The sequence below is a fragment of the Copadichromis virginalis genome, linkage group LG6, assembly GCF_057382275.1.
Source record: "Copadichromis virginalis isolate Kocher_CV1m ecotype Utaka linkage group LG6, C_Virginalis_male_GT1.1, whole genome shotgun sequence".
In the NCBI taxonomy this organism is placed as follows: domain Eukaryota; kingdom Metazoa; phylum Chordata; class Actinopteri; order Cichliformes; family Cichlidae; genus Copadichromis; species Copadichromis virginalis.
In genome coordinates this window covers 1,849,059-1,867,022 of record NC_140623.1, presented here as the reverse complement: position 1 = coordinate 1,867,022, position 17,964 = coordinate 1,849,059, and the positions used below count along the sequence as shown (strand labels likewise).

Below are 17,964 nucleotides of genomic sequence, written 5' to 3'. Positions count from 1 at the left end.
TTCACGTTTCCCAATTTTTGCTTTAAGTTATTTTGTTATTTACATAATAATGTAAATAACCTAATAATGATCCTTATTGCTGTTTTAGAGGAGCGCTGCTTCAAAGGATAGTTGCCGATTTCTGTCAGAATCTGCAGATTATACAGTACAAATAAAATGTTCACGTTGTCTTCCCAACAGTTTCACTGACATCTACACTGGATGGCCAGGAAGCGTTCGCGATGTCTTCTCGGGCGCTTCTCTGGCGCTGATAATTGGCTTCAGTCTTGTGTCGGTGACGTAAAAGGCGGATTTAATGCGACTTGACCATTCACACAGCAGTCGCTTTCTAAAACATCGGATATGTATCGGATTCAGTACCACATACGAAAGTGACCCAGATCGGATTTGAAAATATCGGATTTGCGCCGTTCACACTGTCATAGCATGATCGGATATGGGTCGCATAGGGTCAAAAAAATCGGATTTGATGCGCTTTCGCCTGCAGTGTGAACGTAGCCTTAGTCGTCAGACTCAGGACCATGACAAAAATAGCTGAGAACTGAAAAAAAAAACAGCACTGGTGACAGTGTTGAGATGTGAGGAGACAGGAGCTTCATCTTAATATTATTTCTTTGGAACCATTTTTATTTTACATGTTTAGCCCTGTTTAATATATCAAAGATATATCAGAGATTTTATTCAAGAAGTGCTTATGGAGGAAATATACAAATATATGTGATTTAATGCAAATAGAGTGATCAGATAAACATCAGAGCTGGATGACTATACCTGCTACAGCATTAGGTTATCACCTCTCTTCTGATTGACATCAACTATTTTATGCAACAAATGTATATGAATTTATAATTTACATCTGCACAAAGCCTCGCTGGTTTCAAAAATGTACATAGCACACAGTGTCTCTGGATAAATTAATCTTTCTGTTGACAAAACAGAAGGATTCAGAAGAAAAAAATACATGTAAACTGTATTTGTCTTTAATATAGGAGAATGCAATCTGAAAATAAACGTTAGAACAATCTAAAGCTAAATTGAAAAAAAGAAAACTTTCTACAAACCTTCACCCTGCATTTAGAGAAAACCGAAATGATGCTACAACTTCAGTTGAAGAAGTTGCTGTTGTTTACAAGGAGGGGAGATACATGGTGTGAGTTTGATGTAAAAAAGACTTTACATTTTGTATTTACAAAAACATCAGAAGTATACAACAGAAGGCTGAAACTGTTTCCCACAGTTTATCTCACAGTTTAACAGCAAACAAAAGCTCACTGATCTAAAGGGCAAATAAAGTAGAAAGCAAAACGTCTTACAAATATCTCATTAGCTCTGTGAAGCATCACATCATCATGCGGTAGCAATAAAATTAATACAAAATTTGTTTTGAAATGTGTTGCTAAATTTAAGAAAAAGAAAAAAGCTTAAGTTTAATGTGTCCACTTCATTCCCGCCTCACCTCAGTCTCCTGTACTACTTTAGGGATGACAATTCTCTCTTTAAATCATTTTTAATCTGGTTCAACAAGTAAATAATATTTACGAGGTACATGGATTTCAGTTCATTATGTTTCTTCCATGCAGGACTCTCAGCTAGTTGGACTTCACTCCAGATCTTCCTGCACCTTCTTGTCTGTCTGTGCTTGCTGCGAAGGCCTTTAAGGCTGAAAGGTTCTCATAAACAGAATGAGAATCTAACTGATGGAGAGACATTAAAATAATGATAAGACTAAAAGAGCTTCTTTAAACATATATTGCATTGTGGTAAAATTATTACTGGCTCTAATTCATATTGCAAAAACTGTCTGTTGTGTAGCACTTCTTACCTGGATCATATCAGCAGGTCCACCTGCTCCAGTATGTAAGTTTGCCTGTTTCTTCTTCCTGGATAAATTCCAATAACAAATCAATTTTTATTGAAACTGAATCAGCAGCTTTAAAGATAAAGTTGGGGGGAAAAGAAAAGTAATGGAACTGATGATTTTATATATACATATATATTACCTTATCTGTATACTCAACAAAAACAAAGGAATCAGCATCAGAACCACCAGACTCAACCTGATGATGTTCGCGATTATTACTGATTTCACTAAAAAGAAGACAAACAAACAGGATGCAAGTCTGAGTTGCACATCTAGTTTCACAGATCATTCAACTGTGAGGAGCATCAAACTGACCTGCCACAACATCCAGCTGTAAGATGGAGTTCCGATGTCCTCTTGAGTTCTGGGCAACACAGTAATAACTCCCACTGTGTTCAGGTTGGATGTCAGTGATGGTGAAGTTCTGTCCTGATGCCTTTGGTGACTCATCATCCTCCTTGTACCAGGTGTAATTAGCTGCTGGGTTAGCATCACTGCTACAGGTCAGAGTGACTGAACTGCCCTCCACTATCTCAGCAGAGGGCCTCACTGACACAGAGGGAAGTCTCGGAGGATCTAGTAAACAGTAAATTAAACACTGTGTAAATTTATATTCAAATTCTGTTAAGATTCTTAAAAAGTATTTTGAACGTTTAGACTGACAAAAAACACTCACATTGTACATCCACTGATAGAGAGGTAGAGTTGGCCTCTCCATGCACATTCTCAGACTTGCAGGAATAATCCCCACTGTCCTCCAACCTGATGGAGATAAAGTGATAAACACCCTGTTGTCCTACTGACAGTACTTTGTTGTCTTTGTACCAGGTGTAATTAGCTGCTGGGTTAGCATCACTGCTGCAGATCAGATTTACAGGGCTGCCTTCCACTATCTCATCAGAGGGACTCACTGATAGAGACAGAAACTTTGGAGCATCTGAAAGAGAAGGTAAAGACACAGAGAGTTTGCCTGTCCATTGATGACTTAAGCATGTTCATGTAGTGTGATCGTTGGATTAGGTAATTGGATTTACATAATCCTTTGGTTGCCAATCAGGTCTCTCTCGTGACATGTAAGAGTCTAATTTCTGTCCTTCAACCACTCAAATCAATACAAAGGATGTAAATATAGGAAAGTCTTCTACTTATCATTCTGAAAGTCAAATGAAACCAAACCCAACCAAAAGAAACCTACAGATTCAACCAGAATCACAAAAAATATGTTCAAAGCAGAAACAAATCTGTGCTGTTGTGGAGGGTTTTGTGGCATTCAGACAATTACAGTACCACCCATCCATCCATCCATCCATCCATCCATCTATCCATCCTCTTATCTTTGTAAGGGTCACGGAGGGGCTGGAGCCTATGCCAGCTGCCATAGGGCAGGAGGCAGGTGTTGCAGGGACAGACAGATAGCCATTCACACTCACAATCACACCTATGGACAATTTAGAATGACCAGACCCAACCCCACTAACTGCATGTCTTACTGATGGTTTACATCTCAGGGATGTATATCCAGAAGCCATTTGGAATCCAGAGTGCTTTACTGAAGCTGCACAGTGAACAACTAGCCATGTTTTTACTTACATTTTACATCAAGAAGTTTGTTCCTAGACGTCTTCATCCCCAGCTTGTTTCTGGCTTTACAGTAATACACTCCAGAGTCAGAGGACTGAATGGAGCTGAACCCAAGCTGGAAGCTCTCACTGAGAGGTTTGCGATCATTGTTCTTGTACCAGGTGTAGTTAGCTGCTGGGTTAGCATCACTGCTACAGGTCAGAGTCACTGAACTGCCCTCCACTATCTCAGCAAAGGGACTCACTGACACAGAGGGAAGCTTTGGAGCATCTGGAGGAGGAAACATGAACATATTTAATGTTTAATTACACATTATGATTGAGTTTATATAGTAGAAGATAAAACTACATGCCCCGCCCAATAACACTACAGCTCACATTAAACAAACACTCATGGGTCATTCTTTAATGCTTTCTTTAGACCAAAGATGGTCTGAATCTCCTGATTTATGAGCCCCAGAGTTAGGTTTGAAAATGGGTCTGACGATTTTATCCAGCAGTGAATATATCATTCGCTAACACGTGGAGATCAGGCACATTACTATGAAAAAGTATTTGCCCCCTTACAGATTTCTTTTTAAAAATGTTACTAATTTATCACACCTCTAGAACTTTTGAATAAAGATATCACTTGAATCGATAGCTGGATAGCTTTTAAACCCTAACCTAAACCAGGGGTGGGCAACTCCAGGCCTCGAGGACCAGTGTCCTGCATGTTTTAATTGTAGTCTTGATCTAACACAGCTGATTCAGATGGTTAAAGGGTTAAATGAAATGAAATCAATTAAAACACTATTTAAAAGCTGCATTTTGCATTCGTCTAATGGTAAAATGTGTTTGATGACCACAAACAAACAAGTGGCAAAAATGCAAAATAAGAAATCAAGGAGGCAGATATTTTACATAAATATTACAAGCAGCAAATCCAAACTCTGTCACATGTGCTCAGTGTGAATTCTCGTCAGGTCTCATCACCAGTGGTGGACCTGCCAGTTCTGGTGTTATCTTATTAAAGCCAGTGCATCTGCACAGTGCTAGGCTGTGATTACAAGTCTGACTAAAGGATTTCCTACTCCACCCTGATGCAGTCTGTTTCTGACAGTTTGTCCGTTAACATAAACATGCACGTGAGTATTTCACTCAGGTTCATTTTATAGCTCTCTGGCAATGTTGCTCCTCTTCCTCCAGACACTCTTTGATGCTCTTTTATCACCTTCATCTCATGCATCCATCAGATACGAGAACACTAACATGAAGGATTCACAGAGGTTGCTTTTTCCTAAATGTACCAAAGTCCCTGCAGTTTGACTTTGTGTTAATTGAGCAGTACATGTCTTTAAGCCAATAGAATAAAGTGAATAAAATAATAATCTACTGAAGCTACTGAATGAACTACAGTACCAGAATATCAATATATGAAGAAATGTATTTTTTAAAATATTAATGGTCTTTTACACACAATTCACAATGATGATGTTGTGTCCAGTCCTTTTTGTCCCCAGGTCGTTTACAGCTGTGCAGTAATACTCTCCAGCATCAGAAGACTGAATGGAGCTGAAGATGAGCTGGGAGTCTTTACTGAGAGGTTTCTGATCATCCTCCTTGTACCAGGTGTAATTAGCTGCTGGCTTAGCATCACTGCTACAGGTCAGAGTCACAGAGCTGCCCTCCACTATCTCACCCGAGAGAGTCACTGACACAGAGTGGCGTATTGGAGCATCTGGAGGAAGAAAAAACCCATAAACATGTGTAATGCAACAGTTACAGATACATAGAAACATCAATGTTAATTTTTTTTTTACCTGTAACAAGCAAAGTGACTCCAGGAGAGCCAGTATAACGTCCACTACGATAGTTTGTCTCAAACCTGAACTTGTATTGAGCTGAGTCGCTCTCTCTCAGGTCTGTGATTCTCAGAGTGCTGTTGTTCCGAAAAAAATAATACTCCACTCGAGCGTCATAGTTTGGATCAGTTTTTAGATCCACAGGTACATCTTGTTGCAATTTAGTAAACCATAATCTTTTCTGAACTTCAATAGTTTCATTATTTATTCTGGGTGGGTATGTGTAGGTGCAGCGTATCTCCACCGATGATCCTTTTACAGCACAGATCTGAGTAGAAGTGTAAGTCACTCCCCAGCCATTCTGACTCTGTACCACTGTAACACAGAGCACATCAGAAAACACAATAACACATGTGCTATTGTATCTGGAGTAAATGAATTTGTTTTAGTGCAATGACAGCAGAATTCCAAAATGGTTTTGCATCGGTTGATCAACATTTTGTGTTATTATATCACTGACTCACTTGTCATTTCAACCACCTGTTTGTTTTCAGAGCAAAAAGATCAAATGGTCTTATCTGTAGACATACAGTACCTGACACAGAAAGCAGCACGATAAAAACTCCTCTGAGTGCTGCAGTTAAACTCATAGCCGCTCCTGTCATCTGTCTGTGTGACTTCAGAGAAGAAAAGAAATGTTAGCAGGTAAATAATGTATCCAGGAATTAGACACATCAAAAAACAATTCTCACTCTGTCTCTTAAGATGCCTTTCTGATGTGGTCTGCAGGCAGAAAACTGAGTTCAGGTTAGTAAAAGCGCCCTTCCTTCCTTTTCACACCTCTAATACACGCAGTGATGCAAATGTGTCAGTTTTTCATTGTCACAATTCAATCCTAATTTATAATATGTGTGAGAACATAATAAAAGTTCATGTGTCTGGTTTGTTAGGAGTAAACTAATAATAAAACAGCTTTTTAAAAATTATTATTTATTTTGTGTTTTCTGTTTTTTTGCACTCAGATACCTTTGTGGGTTTCTGCTCTCTAAGTCACTAATAAAAGCCACAACACGCAGCGACTGGCACCCACCATCACATCCGGTTTAGTTGAGTTATTTTTTTACTTTGAACAACCAACACTGCAGAAATGCATGTGACCAAAACAATTCAGTAAAACCATACAGCCTGTGTGTGGGCTTCCTCTTCTGTCTTTATTTTAAGACAATTTATGTCTTTAAAAGACTTTTTACAGTAGCTCTCTTTAGAAGGCTTCACTGAGAGGTCTGAGAGGGTCATGCTGTTCTGTAATGCATGAGGGTTAAAACTACTCATAAGCATAAGATGTATAAATGGATCTTGTAGCTATATGCCACAGTGGCTGATGAAGAGGTGATCATTGTGATCAACATATCACAAAAAGGTTAATTTGAGAAAATCTAAATTAGCTGTATGTAAGCGGCAATACATGAAAAACCACAGGACCCATCATACAAGCTGGTTTAGAGGTGATTCTTACAAAAAAACATGTCTATGCAAACTCCCAAACCCTAACAACACAACTGCTTTAAGAATTAAACTTTTATCCCACCAGATTTTAATACTTACAGTTAAAATTGTACTCCTCTCTCACTTTATCTCTCACTTCGACCGCCATTGTTACAAGAACAAAATTCTCCAGTATGGATCGCAATGAATCCTGGGATAGGGTGGGCCATAAAGGATACACCCAAACCATCCTTCAAATCCAGGGAAATGGTGGATGCATTTGTGGGCCGCATTTGGATCAGCCTTCGAATTTGGGCAGCCTTCATCACCTGACTGTGATTTAATCAGCCTACAAATGCAGTTTCTGAAGGATGCCTCTGAATTTGGACACAGCCACTGTGGAACCATCCTTTCTTCTACTCAGCAGCGTACCAAGATCCTGCGTGATGAACCAAAGATTTTGAATTTTCATTTATTAGTCCATAATACCTTCTTCCAGTCTTCAGTAGTCCAATGTGTTATCCCAGGCAAGCCTCTTAGGTAGAGCAGGTCATTTGACAATGAGAAGGTTGTTTTTGATTGACTGGCTTCTCCAGTCTGCATGCCAAAGTATCCTTGGGCATGATACTGAACGTCAGGTTACTCCCTGATGTCTTTACAGCGGGGTGGCTGTAGCTCAGGTGGCAGAGCAGGTCAGCCACTAATCAGAATGGTCGGTGGTTTGATCCCAGGCTGCCTCCTGGCGGCATGCCAAATATCCTTGGGCAAGATACTAACTCTGTGTTTGCCTACTGGTGGTGGTCAGAGGGCCCGGTGGCGCCAGTGTCCGGCAGCCTCGCCTCTGTCAGTGCACCCCAGGGTGGCTGTGGCTACAATGTAGCTTGCCATCGTGAATGTGTGTGTGAATGGGTGAATGACTGAATGTAGTGTGAAGCGCTTTGGGGTCCTTAGGGACTAGAAAAGCGCTATACAAATGCAGGCCATTTATCAGAGCATGAATGTGATTGTTTGATAGAAAACTTGTTTTTCTTATTTTTTATGTCCATCCATCCATCCATTCACTTCCGCTTATCCTTTTCAGGGTCGCGGGGGGCGCTGGAGCCTATCCCAGCTGTCATAGGGCGAGAGGCGGGGTACACCCTGGACAGGTTGCCAGTCTGTCGCAGGGCCAACACACAGGGACAGACAACCATTCGCACTCACATTCATTCACACATTCACACCTAGTGGCAATTTGGATTATCCAATTAACCTATCCCCACAAGCTGCATGTCTTGTGTTTTTATTATTATTTAGTTTTCTTTATAGAACATTGTAGTGCCTTAGGGAGGGGGGCCACTAACCCAAAGTCTCATGGGACGTTCATGCAGACATTCATGAGTAGAGTCACAGTGTTAATAAGAGCTATTTCAGTTATCCTGTGTGCATTTATCATTGCTATTGTTAATTTGTCATGTGAATTGCAGCTATTTGTTTAGTACTGAGTAATGGCCATCATGACTGAGACTGCTGTGCCATTTAATGATCTGTGGTCACTGTTGCTGATTGGGGGTGTTATGCTAATAGAGCTGCATTCCTGTAGTTGAGCAGTTAATGAAACAGCAGGACTGCAAATAAAGATTGAGATATCTGTTTACTCACCACAATAACTTTATTATTTTTATTGTATGATGATCACCTGTAGCAGCAGGCGCTTCAGTTCACAATGCAACAGATCACTAGTATGATAATGGTACTATAAACTGTGCGCGTGGTTTTCAAATGTGGATCAAAGAGCAAAGAGCTGCATCAACAAGGGAGCTTAAAAGAGGCTGAAACTGTTGTGTTGGTGATAAACATCAGATATTTATCACCAACTCAACAGTACAGATTAAATCAGGAAGTTCATTTTTTCTTGTATTGGCTCGTTGTGCGCATGAAAGCTGTGAAGAGGAAGTAAGCTGACATATTTCAGAAGTGTGATTTCTGTCTTTTGCCTGCACACCAGAGCGTAAACGACTCTTTAGAGATGATGATCTTCCCTTCACCTTTGAAATGGTAAATGGCCTGTATTTGTATAGCGCTTTACTTAGACCCTAAGGACCCCAAAGCACTTTACACATTCAGTAATCAACCTATTCACACACAGGTGATGGCAAGCTACATTGGAGCCACCCTGGGGCGCACTGACATAGGTGAGGCTGCAGGACACTGGCGCCACGACCACCACCAGTAGGCAACGGGTGAAGTGTCTTGCCCAAGGATACAATGACTGAGACGGTCGTTGTATCGAACGGGGCTCGAACTGACAACTTTCCGATTACAATACGAACTCCCAAAAATCTTGAGCCACGATCGCCCAAAGTAGAATTGTTTATTAGTGTGTACATGTGGTCACATTATTTACTTGCTGCCATGTTTTACTGCTTCTGAAGTCACATAGACAGATGACCGGAGCATTATGAGTTTAACTGAGTGCAGTGGGAGGATTTGTTTTGGTCCTTCTCTCTGTATCGAGTGCAGTATGTCTGCATTTAGCTTCAGAAATGAAGGAAATGTGGACAGTTTAATTAATTTTATGAACATGCACCAGAGGTGACATTTTTGTTACCTATTCCGTTGCTGTAAACAGTTTGTCACGCCTTAAGTCTATTATTGGTTTCCTGTGGTTTTCACACTGACAGAAACTCAACATGAACCTGACTGCAGTGTGATCAGAGTGGAAACTAACAAATGCATTAACAGTCTGTTCCTGTTCTACTTATTAAACTGCATCACAGGATAATTATTGTTATCTACAAGCACCAGGTTCCGTATGGACATATTTCTGTTTGATAGCACACACCGATAACTCAGACTTACCAAACACATCAGTACAGTGAGAGTTATTATTGTGAAGCCAAGAACAGCAGAAGATGTCATTACTGCACCCTACATCTGTTTGCTTTAGCAGGTGAGCCATAAACTCTCAGGATCTGATCAAATCATTATAAATATTCACACACTTTTTGTAACTGTGTTAAGAAAAGAAACTCCATTATATCGTATGTTGATAGAATAGAATAGAATAGAAATAGAATGTCACGTACAAGTACAAGGCAAAGAATTGCAGTTTGCATCCAGCCAGAAGGTGCTTTAGCCATGATATAGATATATTACAGAAATTATAGGTATGAAGGTACAAAATATGGGTCTATTATGGGTATGTTACAATGTACACGGTATGAAGTATGTTATGAATATGCTATGACTATAAGTATGTACAGGCTGTAGTGAGTGTTCAAGCTATATACAGGCTATGAACAGCATATAAATATGAAAACTATACAGAAATATGAACTATGCAAGTCATAAACTGTTCTAAAAAGTTGTAGAAGTATAATTATCGTATTGTACAGAATGATTGTTGATACAGCATTTACAGTAGTGCAGTTGATGGCACCAAACACATAAATGATCACTCTATAAATTAATCTCTTAACCTAATCTTTCTGCTTGGACGTATCTCCTGTTTGTTTCCTGTATGGAAACCTGTACTAATGATCAATATCATCAGACTGACTCTGGTGGTCCTGAAGCTGATTCTTCTAGAACCCTACACCTCTTCTCGCAGTCTGAGATCTTCTAGGCAAAGGCTGTTAATGGTCCCACAAACTCATTTTTCTGATTTCTGTTTTTACACCGCGTTCCAAATTATTATGCAGATGATATTTTTCTCTGATTTCCCTAAATATTTGATGCAAATGACAGTCAGCATAATATTTGAGTATAATTCAAATCTCCAAAAGTTGATTCTGTTCATCTGAACGTAGCGTTTTGTGGGAGAAACGTTTCGTCACTCATCCGAGTGACTTCTTCAGTCTCAGCTGACTGCAGGTTTCCCCAAATCTTATAAACAGTTGTTGCGTTCTTAGTCTAGGCGAGTATTGAATGCAACAAGAAGTTGGCCCACTCCCACTCCACCAAAGCAAGAACACAAACAACAATGTCTTTTTAAAGTGCTAAGCAGCCATTTATTTTCTTCAGCAGTGAGCAGTGCCAAAAATAACAAACAAAACTCCCTAATGGTCCCTATGCTTTCCTATACAAATGAAAACCAAGCAAAAGACAATTCACTTACCTAACTTTCTAAATGAAAAACGAGAAAACTCAATCAACAAAAATGGCTTCTCACACCTAGGCTGCTGCAGTAAAGAATATATACAAGCTACTGACTTTTTATCAAAATGGGTTTTCATTCTGACCTGAGCCTTTGCTAGCGCATCACGAGCAAAATTGCAGGCATTATCCAGCCTCTCTCTAAACGAACTAACATAGTCCAGAATGTTTTCTCTGGGACGATGCCTATCTGAGAGAAATTTCACTTTCAAAAGACGTAGCGGACCACGCACAGTGTGGCCAAAAACTAAATCAGCTGGACTGAACCCCAAAGACTCCTGGCATGTCTCCCTGACGGCGAACAACAGTAGTGGCAACCCCTCATCCCACTCACGGCTTGACTCAGTGCAAAATTTGCGAAGCATGTCTTTCAGAGTTTGGTGGAACCTTTCTAAGGCACCCTGACTCTCTGGGTGATACGCGCTGGAAGTGTGATGGTTAACACCGAGCTTTGTCATGACCTGGGCAAAAACTTTAGACATAAAATTTGTGCCCTGATCTGTTTGGATGTGTTTAGGTAGTCCAAAGGTAGAAAAGAACTTAACAAGTGCTTTCACAATCCCACGGGTTTTTAATGAGCGCAACGGAATGGCCTCAGGATAACGGGTGGCAGTACACATCATGGTGAGGAGGTATTGGTTCCCGGACTTTGTTTTTGGAAAAGGACCAACACAATCAACAATGACATGCTCAAATGGTTCCCCAACAACTGGGATGGGTTTTAATGGAGCTACCGGAATTACCTGATTTGGTTTACCACCAAGCTGACATGTATGGCACGAGCGGCAGAATGTTACTACATCAGATTTGAGACCAGGCCAGAAGTAGTAACGGAGGACACTGTTGTATGTTTTTGTGATTCCCAAGTGACCGGACATGATATGGTCATGTGCTAAGCTTAGGACCTGGGAACGAAATGACTGCAGAACAACAATTTGCTGCACTCCCTCATGTGTGCAGCCAGAACTGGGAGTCCAGTAGCGCATCAGCACCCCATCCTCAATGAGGTAAGACTCAGATTTCCTACACTTAGGTTTCTTCACATAAGCCCAACAGGATGACAAGCTTTTATCATTTTTCTGGGCTTCTATAAGCTTGTCTTTATCTACTGAGAGTGTCATAGCTTCCTCATCAGGCTGAAGCTCTACTGAAACAGGGGTACTTTCACATTCGGGTGGCGCGCTTGTTGGATCTGAATCACTTAGGAAAGAGTCGCTAAGATCCATCAAGTCTCCATGTTTGCGTGCCTGCGCACGGGTCACAGCACACACAGGAAATAAAGGAACAGAGTTCGGTGCAGCAAGATCAAAACCACTAGTGTCTGCAATGGGTGTTTCGACTACCTCAGGCAACGGAAAAACTTTGCAGCCAGCTAGATTGTTTCCAAGGATGATGTCAATGCCTGCAACCGGTAACTGGGGTCACACACCAAGTTTAACCTCACCCGACACAAACTGAGACGAGAGCTGCACAAAGTGCAAAGGCACACGCATTACACACATTCTAACTCCCCACGCTAACACATCGGCACCACAATAGGATTGAGCTGAGAACGGTAAGACACCCTCACGAATGAGTGACTGCTTTGCACCAGTGTCCCGCGAAATACTAACAGGAACCCTCTTTTCTTCTCCCATCAATGAAACAAAACCTTTTGACAAAAAGGGCTTGAACTCTTCATCTACTTTATCACTTTGAATTACAGTCACATCTTCTAAAGCATGAGGTTTAGTCTGTAGAAGGTTTATTGGGGAGGGAGATTTACCCTTCCTGGTCTGTTCCTTTCTTTTGAGAATGGGACAAACAGCAATGAGGGGTCCCTGCTCATGGCAATAATAACACTCTCTATTTTAAATGGATGAGGTGGTGGTACGACGGGTGTTCTTTGGAGACCAGATTTTAGGGCTAACAGAGGTCGGTGGGCTGTGAACAGGAGATGAAAACACCCCTTTGTGTGTCAACACAAACTCATCAGCCTGTACAGCAGCAATGGCAAGAGTTGTAAATTTCTGTTCGTTTAAGTAGGTTACCACTTTTTCTGGGAGTTGACTTTTGAACTCTTCTAACAACACCAACTCACGCAAGTCATCTAAGGTTTTTACTTTTGTAGCGTGACACCATTTATCAAACAGAGTTTTCTTTTCTCTGGCAAACTCCACATAAGTCTGGGTGGCAGATTTTTTCACATTCCTAAATCTTTGCCTATAAGCCTCTGGCACAAGCTCGTATGCACGCAGGACAGCAGCTTTCAAAATGTCATAGTCCAAACTGTCCTCAAGTGAAAGAGCTGTGCATACCTCTTGAGCTTTCCCCACCAATTTGCATTGAAGTAAAAGAGACCATACATTCTTTGGCCAGTGTAGTGCACCTGCAATGCGCTCAAACACTGTGAAATAAGAGTCTACCTCAGTTTCTCTAAATGCTGGGACTAATTTGATGTGCCTACTTACATCAAAGCTGTCTTCTGGCTTAGGGGATGGTAACTGCGGGGATGGTGACTGCGGAGCTGACCGAGGTGTAGGAGGACTGGCAGATACAGAGGCTTCCCTCTCTATCTCCAGAGCCCTCTCCAGAAGGCGGAGCATAGCTTCCACCTTCAACTGCTGCTTTTTTAACTCCACTTCCTCCTTAACTGCAGCTCTTCCGCAGAAGGGCCAGGTTGAGAAGGGAGATTTTTCAGTGGGGCAGGAATACCAGCAACAGCTCCCAGCTTGACGCCCTCTGCAGGACCTGGCTCACCAAACAATCCCCTTTCATGCAGTTTAATACACAGGAGCTCTTTAAGCTCTTTTTTCTTTGCATTCAATGGCACAGTCACATCTAAGAAATTGGCAATAAGAATGAGGTCATCCTTTTTACATCTGTCCAACTTTTCTTCAGTTGGGCCTAAAGTGAAATCCTCCAATTTAAATTCCATACTCCCACACAAGAAAAAACTGCCAACCAGAAAAAGCAGAGCTAACCCAGAACACAGGTAACCCACCTGCAACAACGGCAATGAACAAAGAACGAAAGAGCCCACTCACCAAAAGACCCAACAAGAAAAAAGGAAAAGAATGGACAAGCCCCCAATTTATGTTACGTTCTTAGTCTAGGCGAGTATTGAACCCACTGGCCCACTCCCGCTCCACCAAAGCAAGAACACAAACAACAATATCTTTTTAAAGTGCTAAGCAGCCATTTATTTTCTTCAGCAGTGAGCAGTGCCAAAAATAACAAACAAAACTCCCTAATGGTCCCTATGCTTTCCTATACAAATGAAAACCAAGCAAAAGACAATTCACTTACCTAACTTTCTAAATGAAAAACGAGAAAACTCAAACAAAAATGGCTTCTCACACCTAGGCTGCTGCAGTAAAGAATATATACAAGGTGAACAAAATACACGATTGCTACTTGACAAAACTATTTACAGTAGTGATGGCCCGCTTGAAGCTGAAGCTCCGGTGTGTGTGTTAAAAAAATCAACACACTGCTTCAGAAGCACTGTGTCGAAGCTTGATTCGTTTGGCCAGAGCCACGTGATCAGTGACGTCCGAAGCTTCACTTAGAACCTAACTGCTTCGGTGTCTGATTCAATGGTTTATAAGGAAATGAATCATTTGCGGGATTTGTGGAGTGTTTTGATGGTGACAGATAGCGAACCACTGATCATTTCACTGAGAGATTTGGAGTCAGCGAGGAATAGGAGGTTCTGTTGTGTGGGAGAATTTTGAGTTGATTTTGGTGAATCTGGTGGGTTTTCCAGCTTTTTGTTCTGGCTGTTTGCTTTTGTTTTGTGCGTGTTTATTTTATCTGAAAACGGGAAAAAGGTAAAATGTCAAAAATCTGCTTCCATAATATAAATATCATTAAATAACTTTAGAAAAACTTCCACTTGACTCTTTACATGTAATGTTGTAAAAATATATATTTTATTGTTTAATTAATCTTAAACTGCTAGTCTGCCAAATGTGCAGCAATTGAATTTATTTATTCTCTTTATCTGATGGTTTGGTAGACCCAGGTAGACTGTATAACTGCATCTCTACCAGTTTCTCTGCACTCCAGCCTCCTCTTTTCCATGTGAAGGGATTTTCGATAAGGCAGGAGAAATTATCTCCACGAAAAGGAACAGGTTTGGCCATCGCACACTAGAACAAATTCTCTTCTTAAATAAAAATGAAAAAGGGCTACTTTAAATGCATCATGTTTTTAATTTGCAAGTTCATAAGCATTTTCCCTTTCCAGTTCACAATCAGTTCTACCCCCAGGTCAGAAATATGTCTTGGAAAATTTCCCTAATATAATATTATTTATAAATATGCCCGTCTAGCGGTTAATTGCATAAGTGCATGGAGGCAGGACCTGATTTGGATGGGTGAGTGAATACTCATGGCGATACAGTGTATCTGCAGAATTTTTCTTCGCTTCCAAATAAGTGAAGCAAAGTTTGGCATCCTCAATGCACTGCCTTGTACCATGTATCATAACAAAAACAGAGTGGGTTGGTTTCTGCATTGCAGTTTCTAATTCTGGTTCATATATTTTTGGAGTGCTTTGTTGACGCCGCTGTACAGGGTAGCTGGATCCTCCTCAGTTTTTTGGTTTTTGTTACTGAAAGGAAAGGATATATAAAATAAAATAAATCAAATGTTTAAAATAGTGTCAATAACTGTTTAAGTTATGCATTCACACTGTTAGTCTTTTTGTGTGTATGTATGCATGTATTTGTTTGTTTGTTTATAACATCGGCTGGCCAGTTATTCTGATTGTACATTCATGCTAAACTTGGTAACTAGTTACCAAGTTTCCTTGTTTATTATTGGAATGTTAAATAGTTTACAGTGACAAAAATGCACCCACCTGTCATTCTAAGGGTTCATAACTCTAGATCCATTCACCTCTATCACCGCCCAGTCATGATTTGTAGAAACCAAAATAGGTTTTTATCAGGCTGTCGATTTCTTTCTTTCTTTCTTTCTTTCTTTCTTTCTTTCTTTCTTTCTTTCTTTCTTTCTTTCTTTCTTTCTTTCTTTCTTTCTTTCTTTCTTTCTTTCTTTCTTTCTTTCTTTCTTTCTTTCTTTCTTCTTCATCAGAATTATTGTGTAAAGGCCAAGAAAGATGTCTAGCGGGTTTACTGTACCAAGTGGCTCATTATGGTCTTGACATATTGGTCCATTTGATTGACCTTTATTATTATTATTATTGTTATGTATTTATTTTATTTTCAGTTGTTACAGATGGGACAGGCATGACTTGGGGATAGGACAGGGAGAAAGAAAGAATGAGAGAAAGAAAAACCGAGGGGAGAAGAGATAGTGAGAAAGGGGTTGAATAAAAAAATCATCTGGATCACCTGTCGAGAGAAGAAAAAACAAACAAGAGAGCAACATTATAAACACAACACCATCACAATAAACTAGCTAACAGTAAATAACAGTAGATACTAAATATTAAATGTTATTGTGCAGCACACAATGTGCTTTGAAGTAGCAGGCAAGAAAGGTGTAGTTTGTGTCTATGAACAGTGAACACCCGTGTGCACGCCTGTGTGGATCAACACGCTTGTATTCAAAAGGTTTCTCCATGTAATGATCTGCTAGGGCGTGTGGGGAGCCATAGCCCCGTCCCTCAGGGCATGAAGCAGGTATGGGGGAGATTGAGGCCCCAAAGTACGAGAACCCAAGGACGACCATCAGAGGGGCAACAGTGCCACCTGCCTGGGAAGAGCTGAGGAGAGCCTCAGACGCAGGGTCACCCAGCAGCCAGACGGGGCTGCAGTGATGTGTTCGCGGGCACTGCTGGCAGCCAGCAGTACCAGAGAGGACCGAGCCCCAGGCCCAGAGGACAGAGGCCTGAGGGCCCCCTAATCCCCGAAGGGGCCCAACTGGGCCACAGTTGTCAGGCCCCGCCAAGCGGCCACCAGGAGTGAGGTGGTACATACATGAGCGCCCAGCCCCAGCCCCAGACGCCAAGAACCACCAACGCATGTCTGACGGCATCAGCAACCGGCAGGTAGGGGAGATAGGCCTCCATACCTTGGAGGACCTGAGATGTTCCCAGAGAGGTGGCGTCTGATACCTGACCTGACATACAGTATAGACACCGACGAACAGGCGCACACAGACACAAATGTGCATTCCCTCATATGCACATAAACAAGTACTCACCCGACATGGAGACAGACACAAATAGACACTGTACATACAATCACACTTCCCAAACATACTCTATACCTCAGGTGCAGGTACCCTTTCTCCAAGAGAGGCAAACCACACCTAGACCCATGAGATGTAACCCTTTTCCCTGGGGTGGACGCAAGCAGACCGCCCCCATATCTGCAGTAGCAGGGACGCCCCGCATCCTGAACCCCAATCGGACGGCCAATACCTCCCAGCCCCGGCGGTCAACAGAGAATGGAGGTGAGTGAAGACCCCAAACCTCCCTCCGCCCGCTCATATGTAGTGTTGCTGCATGCTGTTCTAAAGTGCATTTAAAACATGATGCTTCCTACCAGAGAGCAGCACGGCTGATCCCGAAAACCCTCAGTGTCTATATGCATTTAAAATTGAGGGTAGAGCACCAGCGCCAGAGGTGGGTTTGAATACACAGACCATCCTCTGGACGCTGTATAACCCGCCCACCCCCAAAGCCATGTTTATTTCTGATTTAAAACTTGATACTTTAACATGGAATTGGCTTTCAGACTCAACCTCAATGGCTAAGTCTCATGACTATTTATTTTGCCTGGGAAATAATGCAAGGCAAAGTAGACAGGCAAATCAGTCTTATGGTTTGAATGTGTTCAGTGGAATCATAGGCAAATAACTAGGGAGGGAAAAAACCCCAACATGACTGGGCTGACAACCAACTCATTATCTACTCAACAGTGTGAAGTAAGTCATGTTTTAGACTGTATGAACAGGATTTACATTAAGCATGAAAACTAAAAACAGATGAGTACACAGACAAACAGATTGTTTGCAGAAGTGGAAGTGAAATACTCTCCCTGCAACACTGAGCGCATCATATTTGATATATGATACACTACCTCATACAGCAAAATTTTAAACCCTGATCCTCTTGTATGTTTTTGCTTAAGATGAGCAAATTATGAGTAATATGTTACACAAAA

General features: G+C 41.2%; 1 protein-coding gene across 1 annotated transcript; it reads right to left on the bottom strand.

Moving 5' to 3' along the window:
- Positions 1-617: 617 nt before the first annotated feature.
- On the bottom strand, positions 618-5,967 carry LOC146706895 (B-cell receptor CD22-like). The gene is made up of 9 exons (XM_085458186.1): positions 5,821-5,967; positions 5,244-5,600; positions 4,901-5,161; positions 3,452-3,712; positions 2,538-2,798; positions 2,177-2,437; positions 2,001-2,088; positions 1,823-1,880; positions 618-1,694 (listed from the first exon to the last, which is right to left on the bottom strand). The coding sequence occupies exons 1-9, from the start codon at positions 5,888-5,890 to the stop codon at positions 1,590-1,592; spliced, it is 1,722 nt and encodes a 573-aa protein (XP_085314312.1). The 5' UTR covers positions 5,891-5,967; the 3' UTR covers positions 618-1,589.
- Positions 5,968-17,964: the final 11,997 nt, after the last annotated feature.

Coding starts and splice junctions, on each gene's coding strand:
- LOC146706895 (XM_085458186.1), bottom strand. CDS start 5,890: ATGACAGGAGCGGCTATGAGTTTAACTGCAGCACTCAGAGGAGTTTTT. Junction 5,601..5,820: donor CGTGCTGCTTTCTGTGTCAG/GTACTGTATGTC, acceptor TCTGTGTTACAG/TGGTACAGAGTCAGAATGGC. Junction 5,162..5,243: donor AGTCACTTTGCTTGTTACAG/GTAAAAAAAAAA, acceptor TTCTTCCTCCAG/ATGCTCCAATACGCCACTCT.